Source organism: Tamandua tetradactyla, chromosome 19 (genome assembly GCF_023851605.1).
Source record: "Tamandua tetradactyla isolate mTamTet1 chromosome 19, mTamTet1.pri, whole genome shotgun sequence".
NCBI lineage: Eukaryota > Metazoa > Chordata > Mammalia > Pilosa > Myrmecophagidae > Tamandua > Tamandua tetradactyla.
In genome coordinates this window covers 7,117,165-7,139,671 of record NC_135345.1, presented here as the reverse complement: position 1 = coordinate 7,139,671, position 22,507 = coordinate 7,117,165, and the positions used below count along the sequence as shown (strand labels likewise).

At 45.9% G+C, this 22,507-nt stretch overlaps 1 protein-coding gene across 2 annotated transcripts in view; it reads right to left on the bottom strand.

Annotated features, from left to right (window-relative positions):
• Window positions 1-22,507, bottom strand: part of CRMP1 (collapsin response mediator protein 1) — an 80,251-nt gene that overhangs the window by 38,315 nt on the left and 19,429 nt on the right. For both annotated transcript variants that reach the window (XR_013165699.1, XM_077136364.1), the window contains exons 2-3: window positions 7,123-7,211; window positions 3,536-3,720 (exon numbers count right to left, since the gene is read on the bottom strand). Coding sequence is in view for 1 of the 2 variants with exons in the window: in XM_077136364.1 (XP_076992479.1) it covers window positions 3,536-3,720; window positions 7,123-7,211 (274 nt within the window). In the remaining variant the exon portion in view is untranslated. The remainder of the gene's footprint in view (window positions 1-3,535; window positions 3,721-7,122; window positions 7,212-22,507) is intronic.

Here is a 22,507-nt window from a genome sequence, read left to right as displayed (position 1 = left end):
CCTCCACCATCAAGGACAATATCCTCATCATTAGCCCACCACCATCCCTGTCAATACTGCCATCTTGTCGCAGTCATTACCATAACCATCAGCAGTGATGTCATCCTACTATCTCAATTCCTCATCATTATCATCATCACCATCACTGTTTTGGCTTATCCAGATCATCATCATCATTATAACTATTTATTGAAAGCTTACTATATGTCAGATACTACCACAAGGGCTTTACATAAATTACTCATTCAATCCTCACAACCATTCCCATTTTGAGGATGAAGAAACTGAAGCTCAATGAAGGTAAGGAACTTGCCCAAGTCACTCAACCAGTAAACTGTAGGGAGAAGATTCCAACAGAGACCCATCAGCTGAAGAACTTGAACTCTTAGCCAACAGTCCACACTGCCTCCCTTGGCATAGAATAATAGATAAAGGAAGCCTCAGACACCAAGAAGATGTTAGCCCCATCATTCCTTTCTCAGATTCTGAAATCCGAAGCGAATCCAAGGGAGAGTCACCTGACTTTACATATTCATCTAACCACTGCCCTACTCTCCACACATCCACCCTTCCCAGTCAAAGGTATGTAAGCGGTTGTCTCCACTCACCTACACCCACTCACTTCCCCATCTCTCCTAAAGCATCAGCCTTTGCTAATCTGACCTCATGGACACCACCAGTGCCCACTCTACCTGACCTCCTGGGGGCACAGGCACAGCAAATCACTCCTTCCTTCCTTAAACTCATTCTTCCTCAGTCTCCCATGTCAATAGGTCCTTCTGACTTTTTCCTATTTAAGTAATGGAGCTCTTCATTGCTTGAAGAGCTAGAACATTCTATGAACCTGCTGGTTGAAATCTACTGCTCCCTCTGAGCAAAGAAATCTTAATCCAGCTGTTTCCTTGACCTCTCATACTAGAATGACTCAAAAGTTCCTCGAAGTCAAAATGTTCAAAACATAATGCTGTATTAACCCCCTCCCATCCCAGTCCCATCTTCATCTCCTCCACCCCACCCCGCCCCAAGCTGTGAAGGACCCACCATCCATACAGTTCCACCAGCCAGAAGCAGGTGGGTCATCCCTGGTAGTTCCTCTTCCCCACGTGCCCCCATATCTAATCCGCGACTAAGTGCTGTTGATTTACCTCCTAAATACCCCTTTACCTCCCCTGCAAATCCAAGCTGCCCTCATCTCTCACTTGGTCTACCACAATCACCTCCCAACCGGTGCACCTCATCCAATCTGGCCTCCACTTTTCTGATCTTCACTTTGAAGCCAGGATGATCTTTCCAACCCCAAAATGCTCCTTAACATCCCTCAAGGACTGCCTGTTGCCCAGGTGAAAAAGACCAAAGTTCTGACCTTGGCCTCTTTCCTGTGTCAGCTCACACCATTCTGCTGTTCAGTCTCAGCACCCCTACCTCACAGGCTTCTTCCAGTCTCTTAAGTGTGTTCTCCCACCACTGGCCTTTGCTGCACCCTCTCCCTGGAGCTCTGCTCCCTCTTTCCTCTTTACTCCTGTAATGCTCACTCATGCTCAGATCTCTGAGCAAATGTCACTTCTCTGGGGAACTTTCCCTGCAGCTCTGTCCCTTAAGTGCAGGGTCCTGTGCACCTCTGTTGCACAGCACTTGTTAGAGCTGGGAGTCTTGCATAGGTCTGATTAGTGACTCCCCACTAGGCTGAAACCTTCAGAACCAGCATCACATCTGCTTTTATTCATTCTCTCCCCTAATTCTGCGGAGTGCCTGGTGTAGGGCAGCCCTTGTGAATGAATGAAGAAATGGGGTGGGGAATGAGGGCCTCTCTCCATCGCCCCACTCAGATCATCCCCTTATTATGGCCTGCTGGTGCTTTCACAGGCCCTTAGTGCCCCTCCCATAGCTGGTTATGAGGAAAAAGCAAGGTGGGACCTTCAGGATCCTGGCTCCCTGTCCAGGGCTCTTTGTCTTGCCGCTGCAGGACACTAAGCCTGACCTTCCATCTGCGCCTCTCAGAACCATCAGAGCTGATGCTTCCAAAGAGCTTACCATGTGCAACACCCTGTGCTAAAGAATCCCACATATTTCTCCAAAACCCAAGGGGGGTCATATTATAAAGCCAATGTTCCAGAGGAGGAAGCTGAGGCTCAGAGAGGCTAAGTCATTGCCAGAGTGGTGCAACTGCTGAGGGGAAGAACTCAGTTTCCAATCATGCCAGCTGGGATCAAGTCCAAGTCTGTCTGGGTCCCAAGCCTGCACTCCTCCCACTTCCCCAACCAGCAGATACAAGGAGTGCCTTCCGGAAGAGGGAGCAGGGCTGTGCCTGCTTCATGAGTCGGACCATGCTCCCCTCGTTCAGGGGCCTAGAGAAGCTCAGACACTCAAGCCCCCCCACGGTGGCTGCCACACACAAAATGGACTTGCAAAGGGATTCCTAGGATGGGGAGAGATGGGTAGGGCTGAGCCAACTCAGGCAACAGCCTCCTGGAGTTGGACAGCCCAACAGTTGCAGGAACATTAAACTTACTTATATAATATCAACCAAGAAAAAGCAGATATTCAAAAAATAACATCAGTCAGGTTGCACAGGCAGTGTGGGGAGCTCCTAGCTTCCCAGAGACACCACCGTGATAGAATGGTATTACTTGTCCACGATTTTTCCTTCCTCTCCACCTTCACCATGGTTCACTGTGGGCAGAGTGTACTTCTACTGGCTCTGGGCTTTGACACTGCCCTTCTTTTGTCCCACAGAAGATGGGCGTGGTGACAGTGTGTAACTAAAGAGATGAGGTGGTAAGAGGAGAGGCAAGTTTCTGCCAGACCCTCTTTAACTCCTGCCATCCACCATGAAAAAGACCATGGCTGAGTTGAGTCACTGGTTCCAGATGGGGAGACCCATGGGGCCCACCTGAACCGTCAGAGGTTCAGTCAGTCTAGAGGAAAGACATCCCAGCCCCATCTCTGGCTCCTACTGTCTGCTAAGTAAGAAAAACAAATTTTGCTTGAGATTCAGGGAACTGTTTGTTATGCAGCCCTATGGCAGGAATATGACAGTAATACTGACTGATACAACTACTTCCCAACTTAGGCTGAGCCTCCATTTCCCAGCTGTCCCAATAATACCTTTGCCACTGGTTCCAAGCCTTTAGCATACCATGTTCAAGACTGGGGGCTTTAATTCCTTACCATCCATATCATTCTTTATTTAATACTTTTCTTTAAATCAATTCACAACTTTAAAAAAATCCCAGTGCTGATCTGAAACAATAACATCCATAATGTGCTAATTATTTTATTTCAAGACACACTGAAGTAATTCGTATTTCCTCAATGTCCACAGTGCCGATAAAATCACTTTGTGTACCACCAACGGCACAGAATATCTGCTTTGTAAAACATTGGCCTTTATCTCAAGGTTGCAGAGAAAATAAATTAAATGACACCCTGAGCAAAGTGCCTGGTTTATAAAAAAGCATTTGCAATGTTGCTGATGATGGTGGTAAAGAAGTGAGCCCCCAGCCTTATGGCGAAGGCAGGGAGCGGGGCAACTCACTGATCATGGTGGTCCCGCCCGCCAGGGCCGCCTTGGTCCCCTGGAAGAAGTCATCAGCCGCGGTCATGCCCTGGGAGGGCTTCTGCAGGTACGTGTTGACGTCAATCCCTCCGGGAAGGACCATCCGTCCATTGGCCTCAATTGTCTTCACTCCACCAGGAACTATTAAATTCTCCCCTATTTGTCTGGAAGTGAACAACAGAGATGGCCTTTGGTTCTTAAAAGAAAAATCATATGGGCAGTCCAGTGTGCACCTCTGGATCCACGAAATAAACACTTCTGAGCAAGGCCTACACGATACTGGGTAGAGAACTCAGGAGGGTGCCTGACCTAGAGGAACGCATAATCTAATGAGAAGGCAAAGCCTGCAGGAGCTCTATGCAACCAGGCACAGGGGGTTGGGGAGCACAAGGTGGGAAGGCTCCTGGGAGGAGCTGGAGGCAGAGCTGAATCCAACAGAGGTGAGACGAGCATCTCCATCAAATAGCAAAGGGTCGTCTGAACAGCCCGCCACTCAGGACCACTTTATACACCTCTGCTAACCGCTTAGGGGACCACGAGCAGAGGGGCAGGGAGCAGAGAGATTGCACAGAGACAGCAAGACAGGGGGACAAGTTTCCTCTGTCCTGCTAGCTTGCAGAGACAGGAGACCCGAGTTCTCACGTCAGCCAAACCTGCAGGGACACTGAGCTGAGGAAGATTAATCTCTCTCAGGATCCAAGACATGGAGCTAAGAACATCATAAAATGCTGTGAAGGAAGCACACTGAGGGCAGGAGAATTTCTCTGAGCTCTCTACCGGTGATTGCCTCTGATTGCCAACATGCTAGGTACTTGCCAACTTCCTGGAGGAGGAGGGAGGATTCCAAGTGAGGGGAGGGAGAGAGCAGAGCCTAAGCAATTGATGCTTTGCCTCCTGTGGTCTACACAGGCGATTTATTCTGATGAACAGGGATGTTGGGCTTTTGTCTGTCGGGGGGGGGAGGGATGGCATGTCCAGGTGCCAAGGGGTGGAGGCTCAAAGCCAGGACAGGTAATCAGCAGCTTTCCAAGCTTAATTTCCAGGTGAGACCACTAGATGTAGCTCAAGCAATTTTTATTAAAAAATAAAATAAGAATCCAGTTCTGAACTCTTGGAATTAGGCAGCTGTATCAATATTTCAAGTAGTGAAGACATGGTCATGTATTGTTTCAGGGACCCAAATGTCAGACCTCAACAGGATCCATGCCCAAGGTAGAAGCAGCAGCCGCTCCCTGCAATTCTGAACTCTGGGGAGGGGCTGGTCTAGGTGAGTCCAACGGAAGTGTTGGGGTTCTACCTAGGGCTGTTCCCCAGAACTGGGTGCCCACCCTGTCCTTCCTAACACTGGAAACAAATCCATTACTGAGCAGAGAGCGAGCAATCACCCTCACCTCCACTGCCACAGCTACCTCTGCTGCCACAGCCACGTGCTGCTTGCCAGTCCCAGTCCCTCCATTAAGTCCCGCCTGACTTCCCAGACGCATCCTGCCCAATCCTGCCAGCGGCCATCTCCAAACACATGGGCTTATGCCAGGAGCTGAAGGGAGAGAGCCTCCAGGAGAGATGCCCCCAGCCCTTAAAGAAAAAACTCTTAATCACAGGGCTTTCACTGCACTTCACAGATTATATCATTTCATGCTCCCAGCAGCATTTAAAAAAGACTGGGTAAAGGTCAAAGCACCTGACACTGGGAAAAGCAGGGGGAGTGCCCAATCAGCTGGAGCTCTGGCTGTACACACTCAGCATCTCCTGACACATGCCTGACACGTGGGATCCGTGCAACCACAGCCAGTCTGTAACTCAGCCACCATGCTGCGTGCCAAGTCCTATTATTAGGTCCATATTCCTACCAGGCACAACAATTGTCTCTCCTTACAAACCCTCTCTAATCTCCTGCCAACAACCCTGAGAGGCAGGAAGTTTTCACATTTTGCACAAGAGGAAATGAAACTCAGAGAGGTGCAGTGACTTGTCAAGGTCACACAGCAAGTGAGCAGTGGGTCTGGACTCCAGCCCAGGTCTTCCCGAGCCTAACATCAGGGCGCTGCTCACCCGGCTTCTCTGCTGTAGGACCAGCAGGTTCTCCCAGGCTGGGATTAAACTAAATGGGAAGCCTCCCACCCCCTCATCCCACCCCCACCAAAGAATCAGAAGGACAGCCCAAGGCACAAAGTCCAAAACTAATGTGTGTGGAAGGGAAGGAGGAGGAGCAAGGCAGCTCAGTGACCGAGACACTTCAGCACCCCCTCCAGGATTCACTGGACTCCCCAACACTACATGAATTGGCTGAACCCCTCACTGAATCATAACTATTTTGCACCAAGCACAGCTGATGAGCTTTTAGATGTAACTGGCAAATGGCCACAAAATAAAAGCCTTTTTGGAGTTTTATCAAATTGAAGCAAAATAACTGCATGTCCACATGCCAGGTGCTCCTGCAGTCAGCCCCCGGGTCCCTGGGCAGTCGCTGCTTCCCTGCCCGCACTTCTCAGCCAGTGAGGACGCCTCACGTGACCCTCTGCCGACTCCTCCCCCCACCCATACACCCACCAAGGCACACAAGGTGCAGAATCAGTTATGACCCACTGAGGGGTCCAGCTAATTCATGCGGTGTTGGGGAGTTCAGAATCCTGGAGGTACCGTCACTTGCTTGCTTAATGAGGCAGGTAAAGGAGCCTGAGCTTAGAAAGCTTTCTGACAACAGGACTTAGCACATAAAGGGGCTTCCAAGCAAGAGGAACTCGCACATATTGGATTCATGGAAACCACGTATCTCCTGAATAATCTGACTAGCCAGAGTCCTAGGACCAGGAGGGTCCATGCATACAGTAAGCATTTAACAAATGCTGCTCTACCAATGACCACTTGCCTCATTTGTATACATTCTGGGGTCACAAAGCCCTCTAAGGGGACTTGACCTGAGAAGGACCAGGGAAGAAATGGGCCACTCAGACCCCAGATAACATGTGTGGCTTGGGGGGGAGGGGAGGTGTTCCCACAAAGATCCTCAGCGTGATTTTATCTCCCATGGCCCCAGACCCCAAAGTCCCACACAAAGGGCGAGCTCACCCACAGCTGTATTTTCTGTGTCTAAGTAGTTGTTAGAAGACGGCATTCTCTGATAACGTGTCAGTACACTCACCTCCCACCCAGTCTGTCTGTATCCCTTTCTGGTTTCAGACTGAACTCCAGCTGAGACCAGGACCCCCTCCCATCTGCTGGGCCAAGATTCCTTGGTTTACACTGTCTGGTCCCCACCCCACCCCCACTTCCCCAATAAAACAGGGCACAGTGCATGCATTCCACAGGGTTAAGGTGCATTTGAACAGAGCTGGCCTGTGGAGGGGGTGCAGCCTGGCACAGGGCACACTGCAGGCAGGCCAGCCCCTCTCAGCCTGCATTCCGGGCCTCCCCCCGCCCCAAACCTCTCGGGGATCTCTACTCCTGATGTTCCCAGGAACTGGGCGGGCACAGCGGGCTTCCGTCCCGTCTAAGGGCCAGACAGCCCAGGGGAGGTGGGCTTCTTCCAAAGCAGAGCTCAAAGCTTTCCCTTTGGGTCAACCAACTTTATAAGTCCATCTTCCAGGTAGATGTCGGCATAGAAGGACTGGTCGTCGTTGATGATCCGGCCACCTTTGATGAGAAGCCGGTCACTCTGAAAAGCAATGCAAAGTGTTCAGCGTCACTGGGGGAAAGCTAGGAGAGAGGGTTTGCTTTCTTTTTAACTTTTTTTCCTTTTTACATGGGCAGGCACCAGAAGTGAATCCTTTTAACTTTTAATATAAAAAATTGCAAATATTTTCAAAAGTAAAGAAACAATATAAATAGGCCTCTCGTGCTCGTCACTCAGATTCAACAGTTTTAACAATCACCATTCTTGTTTCACCTATCTTCCCCACAATTACTAACTTTTTTTTATTTTGTTTTTGCTGAAGTGTCTTAAAACTAGCCACAAACATCATTTCACCCCTAACTATTTTAATTCGTATCTCTAACCAATAAGAAATTTTAAACAGATATGACCACAAGCCATTATCCCAGCCAACCCATTTAACCTCAATTCCTTCCTATCAGCTAATATCCAGTCCATGTTCAATTCTGCTTAACTGTCCCCAAAATGACCTTTTACAGTTGGTTTGTTTGACCCAGGATCCAAAGTCTGTCCATAGTTCTCTGCTGTCAAAATCTCTACTGGTCCCTCCTGCCTTTTTAATATCATTTATTCATTGAAGAGACTGGGTCATCTATAGAACAGGAATTCCTTGAAGCATTATTACTGAAAATATTAACAATCAATTTGGAAAAAATTTTAAAGATATGAAAAGAAAGAAAAAACCCTGACTTGCCCACTACAACCTCCATGGACACTGTGCCAGTTTGAAAGGGTTTATGTACCCTAGAAAAGCCATGTTTTAATCCTGATCCAATGTTGTGGGAACAATGTTTCTTTTAATCCCTATTCAATAATGTAGGCTGGAATCCCTTGATTAGATTATCCCAACGGGGATGTGACTCACCCAATTGTGGGTATTAACCTTGGATTAGAGGGAGATGTGACTCCACCCATTCCAGGTGGGTCTTGATTAGTTTACTGGAATCCTTTAAAAGACGAAGCACTTTGGAAAAACGTGAGAGTGACAGAGCCACGAGAACCATGACAGTCCACACAGCCAGAGACCTTTGGAGATGAAGAAGGAATTGCCCCTGGGGGAGCTTCATGAAACGAGAAGCGTGGAGAGAAAGCTAGCAGACATCGCTATGTTCACCATGTGCCTTTCCAATTTAGAGAGAAACCCTGAATGTCATCGGCCTTTCTTGAGTGAAGGTAACCCCTTCTTGGTGCCTTAATTTGGACATTTTATAGACTTGCTTTAATTGGGACATTTTCTCAGTCTCAGAACTTGTAACTTACTAAATTTCCCTTTTTAAAAGCCATTCCACTTCTGGTATATTGCATTCTGTCAGCTAGCAAACTAGAACAGACATTCTGAAACTTCACACCGTTTCTCTCTTTTCCATACTGTGATCACATATCCATTCACTCGTCTGTACACCCATCAGATGTTTTTTTTGACCTTGGCACCAAGCCCAGGGACAGGCCCCAGGAACAGAGGGCCACAGCTGGATTTACTGTCCTGGGACTGAGAGTTGGATGGAGGACAGATGTCTGCTGAGTTAGGGTGGGTATTGGGGGAACACAGGAGAAGTGTGGGCTGCCTGCAATGAGAGCAAAGTGACAGGGCTGCCACCCTCCCTGGGGAGTCTGACAAGGTGTCTCAGATTTAGAAAATAGATAGAGATCAGCTGGCCAAATGGCTGAGGGAGAAGGCCAGGGAGGGCAAGTGATGAGTATTTTGGGTAGAGAGAACTGACATGCCAAGGCACAGAAGCGCCAAAGAAGGTGGCGAATTTTAGAAACCAGAAACCCACACGATTGTATTCTTTTATGGTATTTTACCATAGGTATTATGTGCTCTTTATAACCATAATTTTCACATGGCCACAGAACATTCCATCTTATGGATTGATAATACATTGTTTAATTCTTCCTCCATCATTCAACATTTAAATTATTTCCACTTTTTTGTGATTATACATAATGCTGCAATGGACATCTTTGTGCACTAAGCTTTCTCTTTAGTTTGGATTATTTTGTTAGACTAAATTCCCAGAAGCTAACAACTAGTCAAATGTCATAAACCTTGCCTATGGTCAATGATAAATATCACCAAATTGCTTTCTAAAAGTATTGCCCCAATTTGCCATAAGAGAGACCACCAAGCATCCTTGGTTCTTATTAATACTAACTTGTATTTCTCAGAAGATGAAATTTTTCCTATGTGCTTATTTACTACTTATACTGTTTCAGAGCTGCAGAGGCAAAGACAAGTAAAATAGAAACCTTGCCCTCAAGGAGTTTCTCTCTCTTGGGTGAGGGGAGAGGGGCAGTGGCCAGGCACTAGAGTCCAGCATGACCACTTCTGAAGCAGTGCCTGGGGTGGGTTCACCTGAAGGCAGCACCCAATACAAAGACTTGGAAGCACATAGCTCAACTAGGAGGTGATGCTAGGAAGCTGGCATGAGGACCTGGGGAGACAGAGATGGACCTGGAAACCAGTAAAGGGTGCGCGTGGATCTGGCTACAGCCAGGGGCACTTGGGACTGGATCTGGCTGGGACCTACAAGGGATCTCAGTCCATGGCATGTGCCAAGAGGGGCAAGCCAAGGATGCTTAGCAATCCTGGAGGACAGGCGTTGAACCCAAACTAAGGCATCAGAGGAGACTTGCTTGAGCAGAGATGGGTCATGCAGCCCGCTGCTCCAACCCCACCAATGGGTCCCCGCTGCATCAGGGTGAAAGCCAAGGCCAGTGAGGCCAACTGAATTAGGATCCCCACCATCTTGGCAAGACTCATGCTCTCCCTTCCTCTGGGTCCCTGCTCAGCGTCACCTACTTGAAAGTCCTTCCCCAGACGCCCGGCATGAAACACCAAACAACCCAGATCTGCTCTGTGAGCACTGCCCACACTCCTGGCCCACTTTGGGCTTTCACAGCATGCATATCATAGCACCTTTTGACTGACTTTATATTTATATATTTGTTCAAAGTGTGACTTGCCCCTCTGGAATCAGAGCTACTGTATCACCCTCAGGCTGAGCACAGCACAACCCCAGGGTGCTGACTGCACACGCACTGTGGGGATGGCGCCCCCTGGAGTTGTGCGATGTGGTGGCCCTTACTAGACTTAGCTCCATGGAGCAGAGACCTATGTCTGTTTGCTTCACTGCTGTATCTCCAACACCTTGACCCCACCCTAGCCTGTTGAATGAATGAATGAACGAATGAATGAACAGGCAAGGAAGTGACCGGACTGGTTCTTGGAGGATGAATGAGTGAAGATGGAGACACAAAGAGAAGAGGATGAGGCAAGGCGGACATGTGAAATGACAGGTCCTGTTCCCCTGTGCGAGGGGCTCTGGAGGAGCGAGTCACCCCCAGGCCCACGCCCTGCCTTTGTCCCCAAGACAGGAGCAGTCCCGAGGGGTGCATGCCCAGAGAGGAGGCTAACCAAGCCCTCCTCCAGGGGATACCCCGGGCCAAGGGAAAGGGGAGGTCCTGCTCTGCTCTCAACTACAGACAAATCCAGGCTGAGGAGACAGTCCAGAGAGCACGGAACCCTGCGTCACTGGCAGCTGGCACAGGCCTCTGGGCGCAGCACGTGCCCTGTCACAGGTAATGGCAGGTTCTCCGGGCACAGCCTGAAAGGTGGTGTTTTACTGCGCTGTGTGCCTGGGCACAGCCCTTCGAATCCGACGGCGGCCCACCCATCAGGTACACCTCCGCCCCCACCCCGCTACCACCGCACACTGTGTGCAGCGACCTCACAGGGTCAGAGGCTTTGGGGGTCCCTCAGATGCCAGCATATTTCTGGAAAAATAAAATAAACTCATAATAAGGCACAAGCTGATGTGATTTTCTTATTTTGTTTCTTCAAGTCAGGAATTTCTCTGCCCCCTAGTCAATATTTTCAAAGCCGAGTTCTCTAGAACTCAAAATTCTGAGGGATGTTAAAGGTACTGTTCCAAAAGAAGCCCCCAAGGACAATGAGTTTTCCAAACGCTGGGTAAATGGAAGCAAAGCGTGTCTTCAGTGATGGGGCTGTCCTTCTCTCTGTGGCTCTGAAATATGAATACTCAAGAGGGGATTTAGGGCACATTTTTTTCAAACTTAGATTCTTTCGTTTTGTGGAAAATCTGACAAGGACCCTGTTCTATATAAAGAACCTTATAAATGCGCTTTAAGAAAGTTATGTCATTGATGACTGATTGTGTTGAAAAGGTGCTTATGGAATGTTCCAGAATGATTGTTGATGGAAAAGAGGCTCCAAGACAGATGTAACTTCTTAAGTCACACACAAAAAACAGTTTAAAGTCAAGTTTTTCTAACTTCCTGTTGAGTGGTGGGTCCACTAAATCAAACTTTCATCGCATTTTTAAACATTCATGCTCTGGAATCCATAACATGCCATTACCAGACGCACCTGAGGAAGAGCCTGAGGTCTGACAAGACCCAAGAACCCAGCACACTAAGCCTCCCTTTCTCCATGCGTAAGATGAGCGCTAACAGCTCACAGAATTGAAGGGGGAAAAAAGAACTCACAAAAAGCAAACACCAAAAAGGGTGAATTTCCCCATACCTAAATTTTTTTAACTTTAATAAAATAAAATCCACATACGGAAAAGAAAAATAATGATACGGCCATGTCCCTGGCTCCCACAGGATTACTATGAGTAGCAAACAGACTACAGACACGAACAGCGGCAAGCTCCGTATACAAATTGCTATCTGTATACTTACAATGAAATAAAATATCCGGTTAAAAATTCAGCAAATACCTAAGAGCTGAACTGAACAGCTAGGGCATGCCAGAGACCACAGGCTTATTCCACAGCGAAGCTTTTCCTAAATGAACACGGAGCAGGTGCCCTTGCATCAGTGTCGTGTGAGAGCAGAACCTCGAGGTGGGCAAGTGGAGGCTCCCAGCCTTGCCCCGTGACTTACGACCTTACCATCCCCCAGAACTGACCTCTCCAGGCCACACGGGCTGGGTGAGAAGCCAGTGGGTACATACAGTGCTCGGCACAGGGCGGCTCCATGGGGACCCTCCATCGGGGTGGCTGTTGTTGATCCTTTGCTCTTTGCAGAGGTTGGAACGACAACTGTCAAATGTTTTTTTAGGGAAGGGATGTGTGCAGCTGAAAGAAATAGTCGTTGCCTTTGGGGAGTTTCCAGGCCAGGGGAGGAAGTGAGGGGCACAACCAATCCCTGATACCCCGAAGGACAGTGACAGAGGGAAGCACACAGGGTCTCTCCTGAGCCCCTCGAGGGGACTGAAGCTGCCTCTGAGATTGAAGAACAAGCAGATACCAACCACACATGGAGAAAAGGGACTCCAGAGAGAGGGAAGAACTGGGGTAAAGCACAGAGGGGGAAAGGTGCCCAGTGCACGTGGAGATCTGTAAGTGCTTCCCCAGGCTGAGAGTGGGGGGCCTCAGAGGCACGCAGGCGCCAGGTCACAGGGACCCTAATGCCACGTGTGCGAGGGAGGCGGGGCTCCATAGGGCAAGGACTCAAACATATAAAAGTTTCTGAACTCAGACTTCAAAGTCACCCTTGGCAGAAGCGAAGAAAGCATCACCGATCATCTTTATATTTTCCTCAAAGTTGTGTCCCCGGATTTCACAATAAGGAAAGTGTCAACCAAATTTGCAACATGTACCAAGGGCCTTAAGAAAGGTCCATGTCCTTTTTGTCCAAAATTTACTGCTAGGAATTGGTTCTCAGGAAAATGTCACAAACACAATAAAAAAGTTATATGCAAAGATGTGATCCAGATTTCATTAGACGGTTACAACTGTACAGCTAATGGGGTTGCATTCAGCTGCCAAAATGTTCTTTCCAGGAATTTTTAAGGGCAAACAAAAGTGCTTGACAACAAAATGAAAGGTGGGAAAGCAAAATACCAAACTCTACATACTAGTAGATGAGGTGGAAGTGGGTCTTTCTGGTAGTAATTGGCTTTGGGGGAGTCCCCCCACACCCCCACTGCCCGCTGCACACATCTCTCTCCTCCAACGTTCGTGATGCTTAGGGGTCAGGATTCACATGCCCATCTCCTGTGGGCTGGGTGTCCAGCCATGGCCAGCGGCCCCATGCACGTTGTCTCCACTTCCCCAGGCCACCAGCAGCTTCATGCAGTACTGAAGAAATGTTTGCTGAGAGGGAGAGGAGGTGATAGAAAGGATATCAGGGAGGAGGAAAGAAGGAAAAAGAAAGCTTGAAAAGAGGAAGAAAGGGGAAGGGAGGGTAAAATAAAAGAATGATGAAGGAAGAGAGAAAGGGCAAAAGAGGGAGAAAAGAGAAGGAAAGGAGAGTGCGAGAAGGGAGAAAGGAGTAGATCGACAGATGAGAAGTCTCTCTCTCTCTCTCCTGCTTTTAAAATCCCCTGCAAAAACCCAGCCCTACTGTGTGGGCCCAGAAGCCTGTAAGGGCAGCACCCTATAGGACCTATGCCACTAACAGCTCTCCCCCAGAGGACCCACCGAAACCTTGAGTCCGGGCTGCAATTGTGTCTTGTCACTTCAGACCCTGGAAAGGGGAAGGGCTTCTCCAAGCCTGCTGTTATACCCCCATCCAGCTCCAACTGGGAGAAAGCCGGTGCTGGCAAGATACTTTTGTTATTTTCACAAACGTTAAGTATTGTGTTGAGCTCTGCTTAGAAAAATTAGCCTTAAATTCGGAAATGAATAGCACAATACTGTGTGACGGTAGCACAATATTGTACGTCTAATTAACAAAGCGTAGTGTGAGTATGACTGAAAGAGGAAGGCTAGATGGAAAGGTAGAGGACAAAAACTAGGGCTGTATAACTTCGAGAAACCCAGAGTGGACAAGGATGTTGGTTAACTGTACAAACATAAGAGGCTTTTTACATGGATTAGAACAAACGTACATCACTATGACAAGGTGTTAACAATAGAGTTGCATGGGGGAAAACTCAATAATGCAAACTAAGGTCTACAGCTAACAGTAACATTGTAATGTTCTTTCATTAATTGTAACAAAGGCACTATACCAAAGTTAAGTGCCAATAATAGGGAAGGAGAAGGGGCATGGATTTTTTCCTTTGGAAGAAATGAGAATGTCCTCATACTAGCTGAAGTGGTGAATGCATAACAATGAGATTGTACCAAGAGCCATGATTGTACATTTAAGGTGGACTCTTTGTGTGTGAATAAAACTGCTAGAAAAAATTTTAAACATTAGCCTTTAAGGCTTCAGGTACTATTCCTCATACAGCAGCAAAACAAACAAAAACAGTCAGCCTCGGCTTGGAGGGAAGGTTCTGGATACAGTGAATTTCCTGCATCTTTGTTTATCCCTGAGTGAAGCACTGAACCTCCCTGGGCTCTGTTAGCTCTCCTGCACTGGGAATAAAATCTGTCATCCCCTCCACAAAGCTGCTCACAGAAGATACATAAAGTTCATTAAGGTCTGGGGCTCGGCTGCAGAAAAGAGATGCACCAATCACACTAAACCAATGCTCACCCAATGGGGCTCCTCTGCAGAAAAAGAGATGCGCCAATCACACTAAACCATTGCTCACCCCAAACTCAGCAGGTTAGCAACCCTAGCTGCCTGGAAAGCAGCAGAGAACACAGTAGCTGTTATTAGAGAAAGCAACCAAGCACTATGGGAAAGCCAGTACAACAAAAACACATTGGCGCGGTGCTCTGCCTGTTTCAGGTTGCATGCCATTGGTGGAGGGATGAGGAACAGAACAGGGAGATGGGGGACCGGAGCCAGTGGGGGGGGGGGGGGGTACTGTCCATGGTTCTGAAACACCACTGGAAGCTGGGGAGGCAAGGTTTCTCCAAATCATGGGACACTTGAGATACCTCTCTCTTGCACCTCACCCAGCCTTGCAGTTCCTAGCTGCTTTTCTTTCCCAGCATCCTGGAAAATCTGTAATCATTATATTCCCACACAACCAACATAATCACAACATGTTTCACAATGTATGTAGCTGGCTTCATGCTCTTTTAAGTCTCTGTATCACCTTTTCAACATTTTAATTATCTTACCCCAGGACATTGTGGAGAGAGCATGCAACCCCCATATAGCCCCCCATACACACACGCAGAAATTTGCATTAAAATTGGAATCTGGAGTGAATGAATCGGTGCGTATCCACACAGGGCCTCAGAAGTGTGGTCTTTACAATGAGACAGCTGCACCCGGGACTGCTAGTGGCCTGCAGATTTTGATGAGGCTGTAGGCTTGTCAGTGTGAAGGGGAGGAAATCTGAAGGTAACCACAGCACCAGTAGGTCCTGGGAAGATGCAGAACTCTTCCTATTCAAATGGCAGTCAAGAAAATGAGCCTCAAAAAGGATCAGGGAAGTCTCAGTTTGGTAGAAATGTGCTTGCTCATGAATTTGGTGGAATTGCTCACTCTTTAGATAAGAAAATGTCAGGGAGAATTTTGAAAGTTATTAGGCCTTCAAATCTTACACTCCCCTTAAGTCAACGCTTACAGGTGTAAATCAAAAATTCAACAGGAACACAGAAACCTGCTCATGAATGTTTATGGCAGCTTTATTCATAACTGCCAAATATTGGAAGCTACCAAGATATCCTTCAATAGGTGAATGGATACACAAGCTATGGCACATCCATACAATGGAATATTACTTGGTAATAAAAAAGAAAGAGCTATGGAATCTTGAATAGAGCATGAGATCTTTCGGTTTGTAAAGGCTAGTGTGATACCCCATTATATTAGAGTAATTTGGGCACAGAATAAAAAAAGTATTTGCAAAATTCCCTTGGGGGACTAGGGAGAAAGGAGGAAATATTCAACTTCAAATATTCCTTCTGGGGAATCCCTGATATTCTCATAAGCAGCGGGGACAACCAATTCAATAGCCTGAGCCCTTGATCTTGGGGTTCGCCCCTATGAAACTTGTTCCTGCAAAGGAGAATCTAAGCCTATTTGTAATTATGCCTAAGAGTCACCCCCAGAGAACCTCTTTTGTTACCCAGAGTCACCCCCAGAGAACCTCTTTTGCTACCCAGATGTGGCCTCTCTCTCTAAACCAACTCTACAAGTGAATCACTGTCATCCCCCCCCTACATGGGACATGACTCTGGCAACATGAACAGGACTCCCGGGAGGAGCCAGGACCCGGCATCATGGGACTGAGAAAGCCTTCTTGACCAAAAGGGGGAGGAGAGAAATGAGACAAAATAAAGTTGCAGTGGCTGAAAGATCTCAAACAGTTGAGAGGTTATTCTGGAGGTTGTTCTTATGCATTATATGGATATCTCTTTTTAGTTTATGGAGTATTGGAGGGTTGGGGGAAGTACTTAAAACTGTGGAACCGTGTTCCAAGTAGCCTTGATTCTTGAAGACAATTGGCTAATTATACAGTTTTTACAATTTAACTGTGTGATTGGGAAACCCTTGCGTCTGATGCTCCTTTTATTCAGGGTAAGGACAGATGAGTGAAAAATAAGGATAAAAATAAATAATAGGAGGGATGAGGGGTAAAAAACAATGTGTAGACTGCCATACTAGTGATCAACAGTGGTATAAGTGATTTGGGATGTATGAGTTTTTTCTTTTTATTTCTTTTTCTGGAGTAATACAAATGTTCTAAAAATGATTAAGGTGATGAATACACAGCTATGTGATGAGATTGTGAGCCACTGGTTGTGTACTATGGATGGGCTATATGTGTGTGAAGATTTCTCAATTAATATATTTTTTAAAAAAGAATGAGCTACCAATCCATGAAAAAACATGGAAGAACCTTAAATGCATACTGCTAAGTGAAAGAATCCAATCTGAAAAGGCTACATATTTTTTGATTCACTATATGACATTCTGGAAAAGGTAAAACTTCAGAGATAGTAAAAGATCAGTGGGGGCCAAGATTGGGGTGGCAGATGAACAGGGCATTTTTAGGGCAGAGAAATGATTCTGTATAATATTGTAATAGAGGATACATGACATCATGCATTCGTGAAAACCCACAGAACTGTACAACACAGTGAATTTTATGCAAATTATGGTTAATAATAATCTTTCAACACTGGTTCATCAATTATAACAAATAGACCACACCATTGGGGTATATTAATAATTGGGGAAATTGTAGACAGAGGGTGAAGAGGAATTATAATGACTATACTTTTCTGCACAATTTTTAAGGTAAACCTTAAAGTCGCCTAAAAAATAAAGTCTCCTAAAATCTAAGAAATAATTTAATAGTATAGGTAGGTATAGCCCAATCTCACTCACACAAACACACATGCGTGCATGCAAACACACACACACACGCACACACACACACACACAAAACATTACACCATAACGTGTATGATCCTCCAAGTCCCTGGCATTGCTTGCTAAAATGCAGATCCAGGCCCCTTTTTCAAGATTTCCATTCACTGGATTTAGATTATGAGCCAGGAATTTATGCTATTAGTAAATCCCCAGATAACGCTGAGGTTAAACACTCTGTGGTAGAGTCTGTTACTTGTCCACATTTCTTCGTTCCCTCTCCACTCTCACCAAGCTTCACGTGGGGGGAGTTTGCTCCCTGCCCCCACTGCTGCGGATGGCCTATGTGACTTGATTTGAGAATGAGAGTAGATGTGAGTGTACCACCCCACTCTAAGAGGCAGTGGGTTTTGGCTCTCCCTCTTGAGTGTTCTCCCACCGCCATGAAAACCACCTGGCCCAAGGACTGGCAGCTCCTGCAGTCTGCAACCCAGAATGAGAAGACACAAGGAGCACGCTTGCCCCCAAACAGAAGGTTGAAGGCAATGAGCTTGAGGAAACCTCTGCCAACCACAGACCCCTTAAACAAAAAAACCAAATATCTGTGGTTATAAGCCTCAGAGACTTGGGGCTGTTTGTTATGCAGCATTATCATATCAAAAACAAATAACATAGATGGGGCAAGACGGTGGCACAGGGAGGTATGGAATTTAGTTAGTCCTCCAGAGCAGCTACTAATCAGCCAGGAACTGTCTGGAACAACTGTAGGGGCAGACATCCATGACCAGACACATATCGTACACCAGCCTGGAACTGGTGGAAGGGCAGAGCTCATGGCACAGAATTGTAAGGAAAGCTCCCAAACTTTAGAGGCTGGAGCCCCTCCCCCACAGGCATGGCAGGTTGACACAGTTACCTGTGGGAAAAAGAAGGTTGCTACTAGGAGCAAGGGAAGGTAGCTCAGCCAAGTTCCAACTGCAGTTTTAATGAACAAATCTGGACTGCTGAAATCAAGCTCCAAGCACAGATAAACCCAGAGAATGCAGGAAAGTAACTCTGAGGTCTCTCCTGGCAGAGACAAAAAGGGGCTGACAAAGGGGGAAAAATGGAGGCTTTTGAGTAAGCTAAGCTCAGAACACTGGAAAAGGGCTGTGTCCCAAGAAAGTAGGCACATAGGGCCAGGTACCAACTCCAGCTCTTGACTGGTGAAACTTGGGGGCTGGAGACTGGCTCTGAAAAGGGATTTTACTGTATTTTAAAAATTGTTTAATTCTCTCTTTTTTTAAAAAAAAAAAAGAGAATTCCAAGCAGCTCATACCCTCGTCGTTTTCAACTGTCAGTGCTGACCTAGGCAAGAGTAGTGTGAAGACAGGTCTGAGAGACAAAGTAAGAAGTTAATAGAAGGAGATAATGAGGGAAAGCGGTACAACGGTCGCTCAGTGGCAGAATTCTCACCTCCTGTGCCAGACACCCAGGTTTGATTCCCAGAGACTGCCTATGCCAAAAAAAAAAGTGAGAGTTTAAAATATTTTCAGACAGACACTGAAAGAGTTTGTGAGCAAGAGATCTGCTCTACAGAAATAATACAGGCAGACAGGAAAAGACAGGAGAGAGAGGTCTGGAGAAGAGTGTAGAAATGAAGACTATCAGTAAAAGTAAAAAGAGAGGGGAAAATTGGATATGCTGTATCAGAATAAAGTCAGGACACCTGAAACAACATGGATGCACCTTGAAGACATTATGTTAAATGAAATTAGCCAGAAACAAAAGGACCAATACTGCATGGTCTCACTAATATGAACTAAGAATAATGAGTGAAGTTTGAGAGCTAAAGTTGAGAACACAGTTTATCAGGTGATAGAAAGAGGGTAGAGATTGAGCATTTGATGCTTAAGGAATACAAAATGTTCAACTGGATTCATGGCAAAGATCCAGAAATAGATAGGACAGTACTATCTCATGGTAGCACAATATTGAAAGTACACTGAACAGAGCTGAGTGTGAGTATGGCTGAAAGAGGAAGGGCAGGGACTTGTGTGACACCAGAGGGAAAGACAGAAGATAAAGACTGGAACTGTTTAACTTAGGGAGACCTAGAGTGGACAGTGATGGTGAATAAATATATGAATATAAGAATGCTCTTACATGGGGGAGAATGAATGAATATCAACAGTGCAAGGCGTTGAAAATGGGATGTATATGGAAAATGGAGTAGTATATGGAAAAAACACAATCAGTGCAAACGAGGGTCTATAGTTATCAGCAACACTGAAATATGCTTCCATTAAATGTAACAAAGACAATATACAAAAGCTAAATGTCAAAAAGAAGGTGATAAAGTGAGGGGTATGGGATTCTTGTGTTGTTCTTGTTTCTCCTTTTTATTTTATTTTTTTATATTTTATTCTTCATTTTTTCCCCTCTCCTTTCTTTGGGAAGAAATGGAAATGTCCTCTTATAGATTATGGTGATGAACGCATAACTATGTGATTATACCAGGAACCACTGATTGTTTACTTAGGATGGATTTTACGGCATGTGAATAAAACTATTTAAAAATAAACAGAAACATGCAAGCGTGGAGAAGATGTGGAGAGAGACGTACCTGTTCACTGTTGGTAGGGAAGTAGAGTGGTACAGCCCCTCTGGGGGGCAGTGGGGTGGCTCCACAGGAGGCTAAGTATAGGGTTGCCATATGATCCTGCAAACCCGTATTAGATATACACTTGGAAGAACTGAAAGCAGGGACACAAATGGACATTTGCACACTGGTGTTTATCGTGGCAGTATCCACGATTTGCAATGGATGGAGGTGGTCTAAAGGTACATGACGGATGAATGCAAGGGCAAACTGTGTTGTATATATACCATGGAATATTGAGAGGCTGCAAGAAAGAATGAAGTTGTGAGGCATGCAACTAGGTGAATGAACCTTGAGGACAGTATGTTGAGTGAAATAAGCCAGAAGCAAAAAGACAAATATTATAATGTCTCACTAATAAGGACTAACTATATAATGCGCAAACTCTGAGAACTGAAGTTGAGGGCAAAGGTTATCAGGGGAAAGCTTATTGTAAAGCTCCTAGATTGTAAGCTCTTACAGCTGTCACATCTACTCCTGAGCTGTAACTGTTATTTCTCAATTCTGAGATGCTGAGTTTTTTGTGTATACCCTGAAACTTCAAGTATCTGTGTGACATCTGAAACTCAGAGCTAGAGTTCTGCAGCTATGAAGGTCAGCACTACCCCATACAGTGACTGCTAAAAAGCTGAAAGGGAGCCCAGACTTCAATAAGAGATACAAATGAAGCTGATCTGATTAGGATTGAGGTAAGTCAGACTAAAGGGTGAAGGATGATATTGACAGTATTTTAAAACTTCAACTTCTGTGTGAGACCAAAGGAAGTGGTATTTTTTTGGTGCAAAATTTATATTTTCTATTCTCGCCTGCCATGCCAGAGACCTGGGTTTGATTCCCGGTGCCTGCCATGCCAATATATATATATATATATATATATTTTTTTTTTTTTTTTTTTTTTTTTACATGTGCAGGCACTGGGAATCGAACCCGGGTTCTCTGGCATGGCAGGCAAGCATTCTTGCCTGCTGAAACACTGTGACCCACCCGAAAAATTATATTTTCTATCTAATTTAATTTGTATGGTCAGTTTGCTCAAACACTATAATTACATGGAAGATTGAATAGGGATTGATTTCTTGTTGGTTTGTACAGGTTAGTGTGATGCCCCAAATATATCCCAAAGTAATCTGGGCAGAATATAAAAAAGTATTTGCAAAGTAGCCTTGAGGGAAAAATGTGGAAATATTAAACTTCCCCACCTGGGGAAGACCTGATATTCTTGCAAGCGTTGGGGACTACCAATTTAATAGGCCAACCCCTCAATCTTGGTCCTTGGCCTTATGAAACCTATTCCTGCAGAAGAGAAGCTAAGACTAGTTATAATTCTGCCTAAGAGGCACCCCAGAGAACCCCTTTCGTTGCTCAGATGTGTTCTCTCTCTCTAAGCCAGCTCAGCATATAAATTCACTGCCCTCCCCTCTACATGGGGCATGACTCCCAGGGGTGTAAATCTCCCTAGCAACATGGGACAGGAGTCCTGGGGATCAGCTGGGACCTGGCATCAAGGGATTGAGAGACTTCTTCACCAAAAGGGGAAAGATGAATGAAACAAAATAAAGTTTCTGTGGCTGAAAGATTTCAAATAGAGTCTAGAGGTTATTCTGGAGGTTATTCTCATGTGTTATGTAGATGCCCCTTTTCGGTTCTTGGTGTACTGGTATATCTAGGGAAATACCTGAACTGTAATCCATTGTCTTGATTCTTAAAGATGAATGCATAACTGTGCTGGTTTGAAAGGATGTATGTCCCCTAGAAAAGCCACGTTTTAATTTAAATTCTATTTCATAAAGGCAGAATAATCCCTATTCAATACTGTATGTTTGAAACTGTAATCAGATCATCTCCCTGGAGATGTGATTTAATCAAGAGTGGTTGTTAAGCTGGATTAGGTGACAACACCCTTTTGGGTGGATCTAGATAAATTTCTGGAGTCCTATAAAAGAGGAAACATTTTGGAGAATGAAAGAGATTCAGAGAGAGCAGAGCAGAACGACATAGCCACGAGAAGCAGAGTCCACCAGCCAGAGACCTTTGGAGATGAAGAAGGAAAATGTCTCCAGGGAGGCTTCATGAAACAGGAAGCCAGGAGAAGAAGCTAGCAGATGACGCCATGTTTGCCATGTGCCTTTCCAGATGAGAGAAGCCCTGACTGTGTTTACCATGTACCTTCTCACTTGAGGGAGAAACCCTGAACTTCACTGGCCTTCTTGAGCCAAGGTGTCTTTCCCTGGATGCCTTAGATTGCACATTTCTATAGACTTGTTTTACTTGGGACATTTTCTCGGCCTTAGAACTGTAAACTAGCAACTGATTAAAGTCCCCTTTTTGAAAGCCATTTCTTTTCTGGTATATTGCATTCCGGCAGCTAGCAAACTAGAACAATAACTATATAGCTTTTATGGTGTGATCGTGTAATTGTGAAAACCTTGTAACTGACACTCCCTTTATCCAGTGCATGGAC